Genomic DNA, 17074 nt, shown 5'->3' on the forward strand with positions numbered 1-17074 from the left:
ACGATGAGGATACGCGCCATACTTGATGGGAGCCCTTCGCCCGATATCGATACTCATTTTGTAAGGCGCACAAAAATGGGACACGTACCGACCGTTTCGGAGACAGCGAGTGAGCGCGAGAGAGCCTGCCGACAACGTCTGTCACGTCACACCGAAAAGGCCATCACTAGACGACGCATGAACGCATTTTCCGCCGTGGCTAGGCCATAAACTACCCCACGTTCCAAGCTGACGGGGTGGTCCATCTAAAACGCATTCGAGAGGTTAGTCGGCTCACGATCGGGAAGTCCATCGACGGACGGACACGTAACCGTGTGGCCGCGTATGTCCCGCCGTTCCGTTGCAGTTTTTTCGCATGCTGCCCCGGCGAGGAGCGCAAGCAGCATAACTTTTTTAGCATAAGATGAATAGTAATCATCCCACACGACGGTGGAAAAAGCACGACCAGGAACGCCGCCGGTACGCCCAAAAACGCCGTTCCCCAAACGTGTGCCGGCCGGACAATGGACTCTAGCGCGGTACGGATAGATGAGATTATATCATCGGATTCGGGGACCGGTGTCACAGAAGACGAAGAAGATTCCACCGAAGTGAAGCGAAAATTGCGCACTATGCTAATGAGCCATATTTTTAAAATGTAACATATTGGAACCGATGGCCGAAGCGGGCCGAATCGTTTGAAGGGAAACGTTGCGTCGGAAATAGCTTACCGGAGTCCTTTGGCGCACAGGTGGGAAACGAACGAGCACAAAAGTCTCTCCCATGGCATCGGGACACCCCCCCCGACAGATCGCTAGATCTATCATTATTAGGACAAAATGTACACCGGACAAGCGCTTCTATTATTTTACGTAATTCAAGTTCATTGGGTGCAGAAGGCGTTCAGTCGAAATTAATGCGTCTGGAATGTTTGTTTGTGGATCGGTCCGTCGCGATCGGTGTCCAAAGTGCTATTTACCCCGATGTACCAATGTACCGAAGCAATAAATTAGCAATGACCCTTCGGGGTAGGCTGAACCCATCTCCTTCACAGTGGGGTTTTTTTGTTGTTGTTAGCATTAACTTCGGTGGTTGTTGGTTCTATAGCTATGGAGCCACACCTCGTGTAGGAGCTGTACGTTCCTTGTGTACAGCATGTCTCGTGCAGAGTATGTTAAATTTAGACGTTCAAACTTTCCAATCAATAATCCACCATCAGTGTTAAACTAGACAAACGATGGATTGAATAAGCCGTAGCGATAAAAACACATAATCAAACATCCGAATGATAACCACGTGATAAAGCTTCATGAAAACGTGGCAGACTTTGAACATGTCGATGGCAGTTAGATCATTGATATAACAGTATGCAGCTAATCGTGATATTTCTTTCATAGCGAGATGAGGGATAATTTGAGATTAATTTTGACTAAGTATAATTATAAAATTTAATCGACAAAAACCGATTCTTATAAATGGTTGAGACACGTGTTTTGTTCGTAGAACATCCAATTTAACAAAAGTCCGTTGTTCAATACATGTTACTTCCTTAATTCCTATTTATAGCCATTCGGAGTCTTAGACAGACCAATAAAAATGAAAGGCAGCAAGTAAAGCAGTATACATAAATAATTTGGGATTTTAATTCAAAAATTGTACATTCAAAAATAACGAGTTTTTATTGTAAATAGCGATTTGACACGAAGCGGATCGCTATAAAGGAGGTTCTGCCATAAAGGTCGCTTTGACGTTTACAGAGTTGCTATAAAAGAACAATTAATTTTATTTTTACATCGATCATAATTAATGAACCTTTGAAACTTGTATTATAATAAAAAACATAGCACTAAAAGTAAAATCCCATATTGTGAAATGATATATTCCGCAGCATTTATCGCTCCATCCACGTCTCAACACAACAAACCCCAATCAAGATGGCGGCGCAGAACAATCGCCGTCTGACATCACCTGCGCTGCTGTCACCATTCACGGCATTCACGTACGTGGTGTTGGTAGGTTTTTGTGATTGTGGTCGAGGTTTTCTTCTTTGGCGTGCGCATACACCTGAAACCCAAATACAAGTGATCGGCATCCAGGCACACCGTTCAATGGAATATTTCCACGGGATTGTTAAACGAGTGAATCAACTGCGATACCGACGGACAACCAGTGCAGTGTGCCTTTAAACCCGTTCCTAGCTCGTTCGCAACGTGCGGAAAGTAGCCTCGGCCCCGACAAAAGCCTAGCCGAACCACAAAACACGGCCCAGCGATGGGCGGGCAGAAATTTCAGTACGACGAGAGTGGTGGAACCTTCTTCTACTTTATACTCTCGTTTCTGGCACTGATCCTGGTGCCGACCACGTTCTACTTTTGGCCACGGAAGAAAAAGGAAGGTAAGAAACGGACCGCCGTGTTCCGGGGAGAAGATTTTCCCCGGATCCAATCTGTTGATTGCATTGACGGCATTGTGAGTGCGTGCGTGCGTGTTGGCAGCAGCACGGCGAGCCTACACGTCGTCGGGTTTTGGTGAGCTGTCAAAAAACCGGGCCAACGCGAAGTACAGTTACTTGACTTGTTTTCTTTTCTTTTCCTTTCCGCTTGAGCACTCCGTTTGCTGTTGCTTTCTCCCTGTGTCTCTCGCCCACTCTCCCCTAGTCGGGCACGGCACAAGACGTGTCTGGCGAGGTAAGGGAAGAAGGACAAGAATGTTGATGGCACGGCGCCCGTACAGCACCCACTTTCTCTAATGGCAACTTTACGTGCAATAGGGAAATCTCTCCTCGGCGGCTTCCTCGATCGTCGATGACGAGAAGCGAAGAAGAACCTTGAGCGAAACATTTGTGTAAACACTCAGCACAAAATCATTCGAAAATTAATGCTTTTCGTAGTGTTCTTCAAGCCTCTTACTTGGATTTGAACCACCGCGCACATGGTTTAATTTACCATAGCGACATCAAAGCCTACTCTTCTAGATGCTTACGTGGGTTCCCCCCCGGGTTCTTTGCCAGTGTGGTTCACCACGATAGCAAACACAATCGTTGCACCGTTTAATAATGTCACGCTGGTTTGAGCCAGTGCGACAAACTTAAACATGTCGCAGTAAATTGCAGCAGCTCGTGCTCAGTTCCGCTAGCACGGCACTTCCAGCTTCTTATCATTTATTTATCCGGAACACAGCAAATAAACGCGCCTTACCTCACTTTCCGTTCCGTAGATCCCACCACAAAGGAGGAAAATTGTTACTGCGAAGGATGCGTGCGGAAACGAGTCACCATGGAACATTCCGACCCGTACAAGGGCACCAAGGAGCTGCTGGTGAAGCTGTCGATCGTGGCCGGCTGGTTGCTGCTCGCCTTCCTCACCTACAAGGTGTCCCAGTTCGATTACGAAATGTCCAACTTTGATCCGTACGAGATTCTGGGCGTCCCGCTCGGTTCGTCCCAGAAGGACATAAAGAAAGCGTACCGAACGCTCTCCGTCATTCTGCATCCGGACAAGGAAACGGGTGACGAGAAAGCGTTCATGAAGCTTACGAAAGCGTACCAAGCGTTGACGGACGATGAGGCACGGAAGAACTGGGAAAAGTACGGCAACCCGGACGGTCCTGGTGCGACGTCGTTCGGCATTGCGCTGCCTTCTTGGATCGTTGAGAAGGAAAACTCGGTATGGGTGCTTGGATTGTATGCGCTAGTGTTTATGGTGGCGTTGCCGATCGTCGTCGGCACTTGGTGGTACCGGTCGATCCGTTACAGTGGCGATAAGGTGCTGCTGGATACGACGAACATGTACTGGTACTTTTTCCACAAAACGCCCCACATGGCGGTGAAGCGCGTGATCATGATACTGGCGGCTAGTTTTGAGTTTGAGAAGCGTCACAACAATCAGGTGATCGAGCGGCCGTCGGACAATGTGGAGGTTCCGGCGCTGATTCGTGAGCTGCCTTATTTGAACGAGAAATGCAAGGAATTGCCGTTTGCGAGGAGCTACTCGCTGAAGGCACGTGCGATTTTGCACGCGCATCTGTCACGGATCGCGCTGAATCCGGCCACGTTGGAGATTGATCGTCAGCTGATCGTACGCAAGTGTCCCTATCTGATCCAGGAGATGGTGAGCTGTGTCAGCCATCTGATTATGTTGGCTTATGCGAGAAAGAGTAAGCTTTTTGTGACGCGACAAGCTTCTCAGTACTGTTGGGATTAATTTTCTCGTTTATTGTCCATTCCAGTTCAGCGTCTTCCGGCGATTGAAACGATCGAAAACTGTATGAAGCTGTCGCCGATGGTTATCCAGGGTCTGCGCGAATCGGAACACCCGCTGATGCAGCTACCCCACATGACGAAGGAACTGCGCGCCCACCTGGCCCGTCGATTCAACACGCGCAATCTGCAACAGTTGGCCCAGCTGAAGCCGGAACAGCGACGATCCGCCCTGCGCAGTCTGAACGACGAACAGTACAGCAACGCGGTGAAGGTGCTCGGCCATCTTCCGCTCATTGATTTCAGCATCAAGTGCGAGGTGGTGGATGATGAGAACTCTAACGTGGTAACGGCCGGTGCGATCGTCACGGTGACGGTGGAGCTGGTGCGACGCAGCATGTCGGAATTGTTTGGTGACACAACCGCAAAGGAAAAGCAAGGAATTACGTACGTACCTCCTCCAACTGTGCGATGGAAGTAATACGAGCCGACTTTTTAGCTAATCTCTTTTCACCTTTAACTTGCAGGGAAAGCACCGAAAACGGAGACACCGGCGATGGCGACGCGGACGGTGAACTGGAAGCGACCGACGATCAGAAGCAGGATGTGAAGGTGAAAAAACCGCCCGGCTGGCAACCAAAATCCGCCAAGGGACACAAGGGCAAAGCTAAGGCGGCCGGTGCTAAACCACACAACCGGAAGCTGGCAGCAGCGGCCGCGGCGGCTGCGGCGGCTAGTGCGGCTGCTGCTGCGGCGGCGGCAGCGGCTGCGGCAACTGCAGCATCTGCCGATTCAACGACCCCACAGGCCACGGCCACGGGTGAGAAGACAAAGGTAGGTTTCGGCACACAACCATCAGGCATGCGGCCAAACACGAAACTCTAAATCGCTTCAACACGATCTGTTTTTCCAACAGTCTGGTAAGAGTGGTGAGAAGAAATCAGCAGGCGGCGGCGGTGAGGAGGACGATTCTGCGGACGGAGACAGTGGCGCGGAAAGCGACAATGATGCCAGCGAGGCACCAGCGGACGATGATGACGAGTGGGAAAAGTAAGCATTGGCGGTCAACAACGACTTATCGGTAGATTGTAACGAACTCGGGGCTTTTTCTTTCCTTTAGGTTCCAGCAGAAGATAAACAAACGAGAAAAGCTGGAAGGTCGATCGAAGGTGTCCCATCCCGTTCACTGTCCACTGTTTCCTGAGGTAAGAGAGAGAGAGAGAGAGAGAGAGAGAGAGAGAGCGTGGATTTTCGCTTCCTCATTAAAGAGTTGCTGAATGCGGTATTATCCTTGACCTTGCAGGAAAAGCATGAATACTGGTGGACGTACATCTGTGACCGGAAGTCACACACGCTCCTAACCGTGCCGTACCACGTGACGAATCTGATCCATCGCGAAGAGGTTCAGCTGAAGTTTACCGCACCGAAGTGGGCCGGCATGTACGTGTTTACCGTGTGTCTCCGTTCCGATTCGTACATCGGCATGGACCAGCAGCTCGATCTGAAGCTGGACGTGAAGGATCCGGCCGCCATCCCGACGGAACACCCGCAGTGGGACATTAGCGAGTCGGAATCGGACCACAACGAGATGCAGGCGAACGATAGCGAATTCACCACCGACTCATCGGACGGCGAGGATGAGGAATCGCGAAAACGAACGGACTGAGCGCGCGGTCGGCGGCGTGGTAGTTTTCCGTTGCTTTCTTCGTCTGGTTAAGGGTGGCAGGGACACTGAGACGAACACAGGGACACACACACACACACACACAGACACACACAGGACACAGAGAGACAGTAGTAGTAACACTTTCTCGTTCTCGTCAGGAAACGGGTCAAAAAGCTCGCGCGACATTCATCAACTCCTTTACACGTGACGTTAGTTAAGGTGCCTCTCCCCATCTCCCCATTTTCTACTGCTAACCGTTCTTTGTTTTTACCAAACTACAAAATATTGTCCTGTACAACTGAAGCTCTTAAAAGTTTCAAAAACGGGAGCGAGTGTATGCTCCGTTGCTACTACTCTGGGGGAAGGTGGACTGATGCAAGTGGAGGAAGCAGAAAACGAGGAATTGTGGGCAAGTTAGAGAGTGAGTGAGTGCGAGGGCAGAAATGGATACAATATTGCAAAAGGAAAATGGGAAAAGATTGTTTATATTTGTGTTCCTGTGGAATAATGTGGTACGGTGAAATAATGGCACCCTTTGGGTAGAATAATTAGAGAGAGAGAGAGAGAGAGAGAGAGAGAGAGAGAGAGAGAGATAGCAAGAAGAAAATATACAAAACTGTGCGAAATATACTGCTTAAAGTTGTTTTCTCTTTTGTTTTGAGAAAATTAAATAAAATATTATAAAAAAAGGAAGAAAATCGCCCAGTAGGTGGAATCGAACCACTTCGACGCTAATCGACTACAGATTTGAAGTCTGCACTCCGGACCACCGAAGTTCGACTGGGCATTCGGCCGGCCGCTCAGAAGGGTATATACACCAGAGCGCAACTGTTTTGCTTCTAGCGATGCACAACGCACGTGCGACTGTTGTGGGGTTCTGCTGTGATTTTTAAAAATGCAGTTATAATCGATCGACGCATGGCAACCGGTTTTGTGTACAAGAAATGTGGACTTACCTTACCAAATCATAGCGATGGATGCCTGTGCTCTTGGCCTACTGCAGAAATGCTAAGAATGCTGATTTTCATAACGTGACCACCCTCACAGAGGCCTTGCAAATTTTACGAACTGCGTACTAGAGATCTTCTGTTGGAGGCCCGTCACTAGCGCCATATTGGACGCAACACATGGACACGCCTTTACAGGCAAATGATTCTGAAAGCTTTTGCGAGCAAGATTTGGACATTCCAGGACCAACACACACTTTCCATTCAAACCATGCTTTATCGGATGCCAATTTTCAGCCATTTTATTTCACCTTACACACACAACGGCAACCAACGCACCAACAACACTGTCATCACTCCACCAAACGCCAACCTCAACGGGTACACACATTTTTACTTTTATTTATTGACCGTAGTTTCCTTAACAAATGATCACCTTGCAATTATGAAGATAGTGAGGCACAACAACACGTCGATACACTGTGTTCCTTCTGCACGAGGCACACAACAATATGTTCCTGGCGGGGACGTCGCATCGCACTTGCAACGATGGACGGGATTAAAAGTTAAATGCGATCTCGCAAGCACTCCTCCTATTTCGTTTTCGTGCTGTCTCTCCCTCTCCCGCTCGCTCGTGCGTAGACCTTCTCCATCAACAACCACCATTGCGTTGCTACAGAACGGAGACGAAAGCTCGCATCCCTATCGAAGCAGCCATTGATTTGAGGTTGCTCACTCGATGAATCGGCGGGCAGGGTTACTCTTCCAGTCCATGGGGACTTGTGATGAGGAAGGCGTTGCCAGTAGCACTCGATGTGAGGTTATGTCCCGTTGGCGTAAAGATGTCGATGAACGATGATATGGTTCTCCGATGATGATGATGATGATGGTGTGAGTACTTTGGGTGGTTTGTTTTAGCTAAACTGATGAGATGGTTTGCTTGTTGCTTTAACGGATCGCCAGTTGGATTCATTCTTCCTGCTCCTGTTCCGCCATCATGGGATCGTCGGCATCAACCAGTTTGCTGGAGATTTCATCCTATAACCATCGCCCCCGCGGAAACGATAAGAAGATGCGGATAAGAATCGTATGGCCTGGAGTCCAACAACACAGTACACGGAGGGATTAGCGATTAAGGACATCACTCAACAGAATAGCTGGGGCATTTTTTTTGTAGTTAGTGGCGTGTTGTAGGGACATGCGAAAAAAAAGCACTAAGCAGACATGAATTCTTTCTTCTCAATAAAACGCTTTCGCTTTCACTAAAAGCCCATCAAAACGCCACTACGAGGCATAAAAGGATTTTAAACAGAAGTACTCCGGACCTCTTTGGCAGCTTCCGCCAATCCGTCGTCGTCCTCTTCGTCTGCCTCCTCCTCCTCCTCTTCTTCCGCCTCATCCATCCCGATCTGCTCTACGGCGTCCTCACTTTTGCCGGCCAGTGCTGCGGAGGCACGTCGGAGTTCTTCCTCCTCCGCATCCGCTTCCATTGCCACCGGGTCCTTCAAAAGCACACGCACCATTTTTATGTGATACGGAATGAAACGTTCATGGCACGCTCATGTCTTATTATTTGTACACAAACACAAGGTACACAGACGCACCACGCACTCCCCCCCATCGCGTGATAGTACAATGATAAAGTTAAGTATCAGAGGCTAAAATTAAACACAAGCCGGCGTGTGTAAGCGAACCAAAAGCAATAAGAAAATAGCAAGATCGTCAAATTGTGGGAACCTGGGATCACCAAGGCTTGCGTTAAGGAAGTAAGGAAGCTCACCCGGTCACTTGAATGACCCGGCGCAGAGAAGCAACGTGTGACTCAGGTGAAAAGAGAGGTTAGATTAACAATGAAACAGGGAAGCGGCATTGGGGCCGTTGAAGAGTGTGTGAAAAGATGATCTAAAACATCAACATAGACATGGGCGAAGCTGGAAAGGAATGCTGGAACTGTTTACAGATAGATAGTTGAGAAAGATGTGGCCACCGAATAAACATTGCGGCACCAGAAAAGATGCAGAGAGACGCATAGAGAACTGCAGCAGTAAACAACATCGAAGGAACATTGAAGAGCAGTTGTTGCCGAGCATCACAACAACATCCACAGTCAAACCTCAACTTCACCGGTGGATCGGGATTCCAAGGACGATGCTTCCTTCCCAGCAGGGGTTGCCTTCGCGGCGTTTTCTATTTGGCTATTGGCTTCCGAGCTCTCTTCACTGTCCGAGGACGATTCGTCCGGATCCGCTTGAATGTCCTGCTCCACTTCCATCTCTTCGATTGGATCCTTTCGCTCCTGATTACTTATTGGGGCAGATTGGTTCACCTCAGTAGTGAGGACGTTGATCGCCGGTTCTTCAATGTCTTCTTGTGCGGGCATTTCTCCATCATTCTTGGAGATCTCCTCCTTCTTAAGCTCATCATCCTGCTCGTTCGTGGTCGTGTCTTGCACTGTTTCGTGATCGGGATCTTCAAGGGATTCGTGTGTGCGAGCTTCTTGAGCTTCATTCAAATCGTGTTCCATTACAGTTTCTTCCCGTCCGTCAGCCTTTGCATCTTCCGATGCTTCAGGATCATCGTCGTGTTGTAGCAGAGGTTCTTCATCTGTCTTCACTTGAACGGTTTCTTGACTTGCGGGCTCATCTTCATCGCTAGACTTTGATTCAGCCTCAGATTTGTCCTCTGCTGGATTCGATGCATTATCCACTTCTCGAGAAAGCGTTTCTTCATTCGACTGTTCCATCGTCACTTCCGGCTCTTTCACTTCAGCCTCATCTTTCGCCTCATCGTTCTCTTGTCGTTCCTCCAACAGATCGCCGGTCTCGTCTTCTTTAGCGGAGACTTTTTTCTCCGCTTCCAGCTCTTCTCCGGCCTCTTCCGGAGGACCATTCGCCGTCTGTTACCGGTTGGCCAATGGAAATCGTGTGTAATTTTGCATTGTGTTGATGGATGTTCATGGATGGTTTATGGATGTGGTGTTTTTGGATGATTTTGGCCCAATTAGGTAAAAGGTGTTCAGGTGGTTGGAGAAAATCACGATAAAGAAACAACATGAAACGTTATTGATTATTGATTGTGTGAACATGGGAAGGTAATGTAATGTAACCAATTACGTTAGATGACATCGAACACTCTGCACAGCTCCTAAAGCATCGATTTCGTTACATCGAAAGGATTAGTCACCGACAAATAAGACTGTTCGCCTTGGATGACGAGGCAACTGCATCCAAAGCGATAACGATGGTCACAGATGGTCCGCAAAATCTGATACGCCTTATCCGCAAAGTGTTGCGTACATATAATGCTAGAAGCGGATTTTTTTTTCGCACACGATGATAAGATGGGTAATAAACGAAGGCGCATGCAATGTGTTATTAGAAGCCTTAAACATATTGTTAATCATCAGCGAAACGACGGTCCCGGGTGTATCGAGTTTCGTTACTTTTATTCGCTAAAGCTATAAATAGTATAAATCTTTCGCAACGGGTCATGCCAGCCATACAGTTCTACTGGAATCTGCGCGCCATTCTGTGATTGTTGGATTTTGGGGAGTTTTGCTTTATTTCCTGAAATTGTATCCTCGTTTACTGTATAATAACTGTAGTAATAACTGTTCGCACTACCGATAACCGATAATGTAATCGAATTATTGCGCGTACAAAGCGCAAACAAACGGGTGCATAAGGCGCGTTAATGGAAAACGAAGCGTTGTCTCTAAGTTTCCGTCTTTTTAAAACCCGATCCACGTGGATTCTATCCGACTGATCGCTTCTTCTTTTGGGCTAGCTAATTCTGCACTTTTGATGTTGTCTTTACTTGCTTGTGGTGGTTTTGTGTTGTGATACGTTTCGTTTGCTGTGTTTGTATGCTCTTCCTTTTCCATCCTATCCCTAAGCTTCGTTTTTCCTTATTACCTTGCTGCAATATGTATGCTGGTAAAGAAATACGATAGATACCATTTAAAGTTAAGATAAATTTAGATGTTTTCTTCGCACATGGAAAATTTCCTTAAGATTCATTTCAAACATTTCCCCATCGATCAAGCTCATCCTCCACAGTGAAATGAATGCAATTCATAATAGCGATACACTTTTCATTAAATCTGCGATTATTCAAAAGACGAGGGGAAAAACCCCCCTTCAGCTAACACAAGAACAAACAAAGTGGTAAATGAAAACGGCTAAAATTGCACTCTACTTTGAGGTATGAACGATACACAAACTTGCTATCAGCTGAATCCTTTTGTTTTCTAAATTCTAAATCACCTACATTACGCAAAGACAAACGTTCTTCTCAAGACGTGCGTACTATTTAACTTTCCCTTTACTCCTCTCTCTCTCGCTCTCTTTTTCGCTATAACGGGGGAAAATGTAGGAATGGCTTATTGGGTCTTTTTTTAATTCTTGGGCTGTCATCATTAACCGCTTCTAAGCATGTCTTCGAAATAATCCATCGTCAGTTACCGGGTTTGAGGTGACGGTGAGTGCAAAAAATACCTTTCTCTGTGTGTGTGTGCACATCGAATTTTTGTTTGCAACCTAGACGACGGTACGTGACCATAAGGGTGTAAAAAGACACCTCCCGGTTGCATAAGCAGGCTTTTTACCAATATCATTCACCAGCGGCCTTGTATGGAATGGGCCAAAAAAATTGTTAAAAGGGGTGAAAAGTGTCCAACTTTGCAAAACAAATGTTTGCACATGGCCAATACCTAAACAACTGGACACTGTGAAGATAAAAAAATAACGGTTTCCCAAATGTATCAGGGACACAGAAAACGAACTCTCAACAACGGATTCTAATCCGATAACGAAAACGAACGGTTCCTCTTGGAATCGCGCCGGTTGACCATAGCGAGAAAGCACGTGTTGCACAGAATGGAACGTTTGCGAGTTGATCCTCCCCCCCCACCGGGTATAGTTTATGCGATTACAGCCGGACGCAAAATCGATCAAACGTTAAATCAAGTTAAACTACTTCCCCGGAAGAAGCAAGAGGGTAGTCGCTTCCGGGGCGCTCCCTTAAATCGTATTGTAAGAGAGACAGAGAGTGGAAGAGTGTCTGTTTTCATGGATTAGGTGGCAGGAGCCAACCTATATCGGGCTATAGGGCTGTTGTTCGATGGCTGCATGTTGCATCTGAAGGTCCCGAACTTTATGGGCAGTGTTGTTACGGGACATGGTGTGTGTGTTTTACTGGTTCTTTCCTTGTGTGATGTACCTTATCCTTTTCAACTACGGCAGAGAGTTTCAGGAAATAAATGTTATGGAAGTTGCTAGGCTGGAAGTAGTAGTAGCACTCGAACCCATCAGTATCGCTATATTCTCGCACGCGCTCTGTCACATTTCGTATCGGTATCGCACCATTTTCTGAGCTATCTAACCAAAAAGGGCCGGCAATATATCTATTGGGAAGCAGCAGCAACAACAAACGCGAAATTGTTAGACGGCCAAACACACACACACACACACACACACAAAAACGCACAACGGGAATACATAGGCAGCAAGGGTGTTTTGTTTTAGTGCGTTGTTGCTGTAGTTGATTTGTTTGCTGTGTTGTTTAATTTGATTTTCTGCGACCCATCATCCGGCACTCTCTGTCCTGACGGAGAAGGTCCGCACGGATGGGTTGCAGCGGGTGTTTTTTTTTTTGTTTTGTTTGTTTGTTTGTTTGGAGCTGTGTGTTACTGTCTCACGCCACTATCTCAAACCTCGTTCGCGCCCTCGGTCGTCTCCGCACCGGTCGCATCACCGGCCGCACCGTTGTCTTCAGTCTTGTTTTCTTTGTTCTCGTCCTCGTCATCGGCGGCGGTGGCAGGTGGTGCAGAGTCGTCGCCGTTTTTATGCTCCGGCTCGGGCGCTGCCGGAGCCGCCAGCTTCAGGAACACCTCCAGATTGTCCACCTCGTTGGCCATGTCGAAGTCGTCGTAGTCACCGCAGTACTCGGTGTCGTTGAACAGCTGCGGAGGTAGGGCGTGCCGCGGGTTCGGATCACTGATCGTGCATCCTTTGTGCTGGGCGTTAGTCTGCATAAAGTCCTTTTCCGCTTCCTGGCCCGGCTCTGTGATGTCGATGACGGTGTATTCTATGTGCTTGCTTTCCATGATCATCGTGACCCGCTGCTGGCGCTTCTTCACCTACAAAGGACCAGAAAATAGAGACGACAAGAAAATCGTTTAATCAAACATGCTTTTTATTCATAGCAAACAAACGAGACATGTTTGGTATGCAGAGATGATCCAATGGATCCAACACATATTTCCAAATCAGAACACGCCAGCAATGCTTAGTGTTGACTAATATCCTCCCATATACCCCCCGTTGGGAGACCTATCAGCATTCCACTCGCATTAGGTAGGAAGACCAGACATTAAAAATTGCTTCTGCCCGAGGTGCCCGTCCGACCGCCAGATGAGTTTGTTTGTATTTTTCATTGCTCAATCAACTTAAACACACTCATTTGTCCTGTCGTAAGCACAGATGGTAGTGCAGTGCAGAAGCTTCATCAGTGAGCATTCTCGATCAACCGAGCTTACTAATCGCAATGTACTAATATTTCACGCTTGTACGTGCATGTCGTCTCAGGTGTCATCACAGAATGTCCGATCGGCTTAAATCCGTCGGCCTTCTTTCACGGACATTCGCGCAATTAATCAAGAGAGGCGAATGAAACCCAGCCAGGAACTTTAAGGAAGAAGAGTTCAGGACCTATTTCCGCTTCGAGCAGTCCACGCTATTTAAAGATGTTATTGTTCTAAAGCAATGCTGCCACAAATCGCCAACAAAGAAGGGAAGAAGCTCAATTTCTGTTAATAAAGATCCTCGACCCTCCGTGTCTGGAAGCAATAAATCTGTTGTCCTCGGACGCGTTCCTTCATTCTGGACATTGGACTGAACTTCCTTCTTACGGGACCACCGTAGCGCCATCGTCTTTGTTTACATGGACAGTAATTTCATCGCTTCTGGTCACAAAGTGTCACAGTCAGGGCGATCGCTTGCGTTGCCTTGTGTAATGGGGGGAAAACTACCAAGGAAAGCTGAAACAGTTGCGCTCTTGTGCTAAAATTAGTATAAACAACAAGTTTGCCGTTTTGCGGCCAGGACGTTTTTGTTGAATAAAAAATGGTCGTCGTTTTCCTTCTAATACTCATCCAAACTCGCGTCTCACCGCATCTGTGCGTCCGAATGGCCTTGCTCTGGTTGACCGGTTAGTACGTTACGCTTTTTCAAATTTGTGGCCAACTATTCCGTTAAATTTATTGACAAGGTCCCATACACTATTGCCTCGAGAATGTCCTGTAGAGTCCTCCCTCCTGAGGGTTTTTTCTCCATTAACCAACCAATTTGACATAAAAAAAAACAGTGAACGAGCGAAAATAAATAAATCCGACTTATTGGCTCCAGATGGATATCGACTTGATCTTCCACACGATCAGCATCCTTCATGCTCGCTCCAAGAAGACGTACACACTCGTACACCGTCGTCATGATCCACCTTCCATCGAACGGAAAGCTTCTAGTCCTCCCACCATAGCTCGGCGGCGATGTGTGCAGATTTATGAGCATAATATTTTCATTCACCTATTAATCCTACACAGCAGCAGCTTCCCCAACATCCACCGATATGTTCCTCTCTCTCTCTCTCTGCGCATCCAAGAGCAACTTTCAAGCGCAAGGAAATGCTATTTTTGCATATCATCTGACTCCCCTCTAAGGTCTCTTCTAACGCGCGAGTGCTACATTTCATTCAATCATTTCCCATCACTCACAGCTGGTAATTGCTACACGACGAGTGTTCTTCCTCTTCCTGCTCGGGTTCGAGGGTCTGGTCTCTTGCTGTGGAAGAGGCGCAGTTGGCTCTGTTCCTGGCCTCATGGGATGGAAAGATGTAAAAGGAAGCATCGCTGCATCACCGGCAGTTGAGAAAATTTAGGATTTCCCTTGCTTTTTGTTTCATAATTTTCGCGCTCTCTGTCTCTCTCTCTGTCTCTCCGTTGAGTCTGTATGTTTGAGGAGCTGATGCGCGTGGCAAAAGACACCACACACCAAGAGCCGTCCCCATCGTCGTGTGTTGTTTCAGTGTCGACGGGTGTTTGCAAAATCACTAAAAATATAGGAGACACATCTTCTCATCGCTTGATGATGCAGTTGGTCGCCCGTGAAACATAAGACAGGCCGCACACAACCGACAAGTTGATAGTGTCGGTGAAAACAACCCTTCCTGCAGTTGAAGCTACAGGCTTTACACTCACAACACACAACAACTCACACTGTCCGGTGAACGAGCGGAGGTCGGTCGGTGAAGGAAGAAGCGATTATTTAATTCAAGTCTGTGATTTGATGTGACCATATCGCACCCGATGGGGCAACACAGATCGCGCGCACAAAACACCGACAGGGTAGATAGATAAAATTAGACATTCGATCTTTTTTTCAATATGGGGGTTTTCGGGGGAGAAAGATTTGCTCAGATCCGTCGAGAGACATACAGAGAGCGAGAGTCGAGCGGAAGTTGTGTCGAAAGGAAGAGAATGATCTTCCTCTACTCTGGAACGGATCGGGCACGACTTACACCCACCGATTGAGGCAACAAACGTGTTTTTAACTTTATTTTGATCGCGATCGTACTCGGTACAGACATAACAACACACCGAGCATGATGATCGAGTTCTGTATTGTAGTTACATCGAGTTTTATTCTTTGGCCACCAGCAGCTTACATGTTTTGCAAATATTATCCATTGTCACACTGTTCATGTTAAATGTACATAAACTCACAGCCGTCACACGCAGATCCTTGATGATACACGCGGATCCTCGACATCGCGGGGAAAAAATTGTGTGTATTGTTGTTGCCGGCCGTATGTATTGCTTCATTCCCGCCAAAGGTTGCAACAAGGGTAGCGTACTGTTGATTTATGACCGTAAATATTCGTTACGGTCGGTTAGTGGCAAAAGTTTTCGTTATTCCTACAGTCGTACACAGACCCAATTCCTGGCATGACCAAATCCCGGACCTTAAATGTGGTCTGACTCGTTAAGACCTACTCAACCAGAACGCACTAACTGTCAATTCAAAAAGGGTAAAATATATACCCATCTAATTACGTGCATCATTTTCTTTTTATTGACTATCTTAAACCCCTCCAACCGATTAAAGGGGGTTCCTGGGGGCAGTGGGGGTGTTTCCCCTTTCACGCAAGTATTATCTCATCCGAGGCGTTGATATTTTTAAGTGAATGTTTCACGATCACACGACCGTCTTATGCCATCTCGCACGTCTCTCCTGTGTCCACTCGACCGGGAGGACCAACCTCCTAGCAGCTCCTAGTACACCACACACACACACACTTTGCGGAAGTGAAGAAAACACAGTTGTTACAGAATGAGGAAGCGAACTTAACACCGGCCTCAACGTCGTTGCCATTCGTCGACAGTCCCTTGACATTAAAGTATCGCATCAAGCAATTATCTCGTCAGGTTTGTCTCACATTCACACGTTTTCCTCTGCTACTGTACGCCGGCGATGACGGTGATCATACAAACGCATGTTGTCGTGTCAAATTAACACAGACTAAGCTTAATTTGCACTGCATCCGGTGCATGTTTTCGCGTTTGCTTTCTTTCACCGAAATTTCAAATCATAATCAGATTTGATAAGGAAGAGAGTGGTGACGATAGCGTACCACTTTTAATTGATCAATAGAGGAATTCGGTAAGTAAGCTCCTTCGTATGCCGCCGCACGTTTGAGGGTTCAATTCTCATATCATCCTCGAAGGCATTCAGGTAATTATAAATTAAGATACAAAAAGGGGGGAGAATGGTTTTTATTCATCCAATGTCAGTAAGAACACAAGCAGCCCCAGATTTAGAGACAACGTTTTACGGATCATAGAAAGCCGACACGGTCAGAGACAAAAGCCGCAATTAAGAAGATGATCACGGTGAAACTGCTGCTGTGGATCCGATGCACCTGCCACAGAATGCATCATTTTGTCGAGAGAGCATAAGGGTTGACATTGGGACACACAGACTTAGGCGAGGCGTTAATAATGCTCATTTGTTTACTGCATGCAGCACATCAGCATCTCAGCTGAGATTACTAGCGTAGAATGGTGTCCTGGCTTGGCTCCATCCACCCCTGAACATGATTGAACCGCGCGAGGAAGATCTACACCCAAAGATCAAGCAGATCAGACACGAGAGCACGTGTGCTGCTGCAGTTTCTGATCAGGTGATCATCGGTGTTGTAGCAGGTAGCAGCTACACACTCTCTCACACA

The 17074-nt window shown here is 47.2% G+C and overlaps 2 protein-coding genes and 1 non-coding gene across 4 annotated transcripts; 1 reads left to right on the forward strand and 2 right to left on the reverse strand.

The window, feature by feature from the left end:
- The first annotated feature begins 1947 nt into the window (after positions 1-1947).
- LOC118516897 (translocation protein SEC63 homolog) lies at positions 1948-6438 on the forward strand. The gene is made up of 7 exons (XM_036062743.1): positions 1948-2374; positions 3196-4134; positions 4207-4624; positions 4705-5011; positions 5094-5227; positions 5298-5382; positions 5481-6438. Exons 1-7 carry the CDS (start codon positions 2251-2253, stop codon positions 5841-5843), a joined length of 2370 nt encoding a protein of 789 aa, XP_035918636.1. The 5' UTR covers positions 1948-2250; the 3' UTR covers positions 5844-6438.
- Positions 6439-6542: 104 nt separating this feature from the next.
- Positions 6543-6629, reverse strand: Trnastop-uca. Its single transcript has one exon. It is a non-coding gene; the product is annotated as a tRNA-Sec (tRNA).
- Positions 6630-7172: 543 nt separating this feature from the next.
- Positions 7173-12956, reverse strand: LOC118516896 (VID27-like protein). 2 transcript variants are annotated; one of them, XM_036062741.1, is made up of 4 exons: positions 12504-12956; positions 8904-9686; positions 8116-8292; positions 7173-7828 (listed from the first exon to the last, which is right to left on the reverse strand). In XM_036062741.1, exons 1-4 carry the CDS (start codon positions 12900-12902, stop codon positions 7760-7762), a joined length of 1428 nt encoding a protein of 475 aa, XP_035918634.1. In that variant the 5' UTR covers positions 12903-12956; the 3' UTR covers positions 7173-7759. The 2 variants fall into 2 exon arrangements, with proteins under 2 accessions (XP_035918634.1, XP_035918635.1); XM_036062742.1 differs by lacking the exon at positions 8116-8292.
- Positions 12957-17074: the final 4118 nt, after the last annotated feature.

This window comes from Anopheles stephensi, unplaced genomic scaffold (genome assembly GCF_013141755.1).
Source record: "Anopheles stephensi strain Indian unplaced genomic scaffold, UCI_ANSTEP_V1.0 ucontig41, whole genome shotgun sequence".
Taxonomy (NCBI): Eukaryota; Metazoa; Arthropoda; class Insecta; order Diptera; family Culicidae; genus Anopheles; species Anopheles stephensi.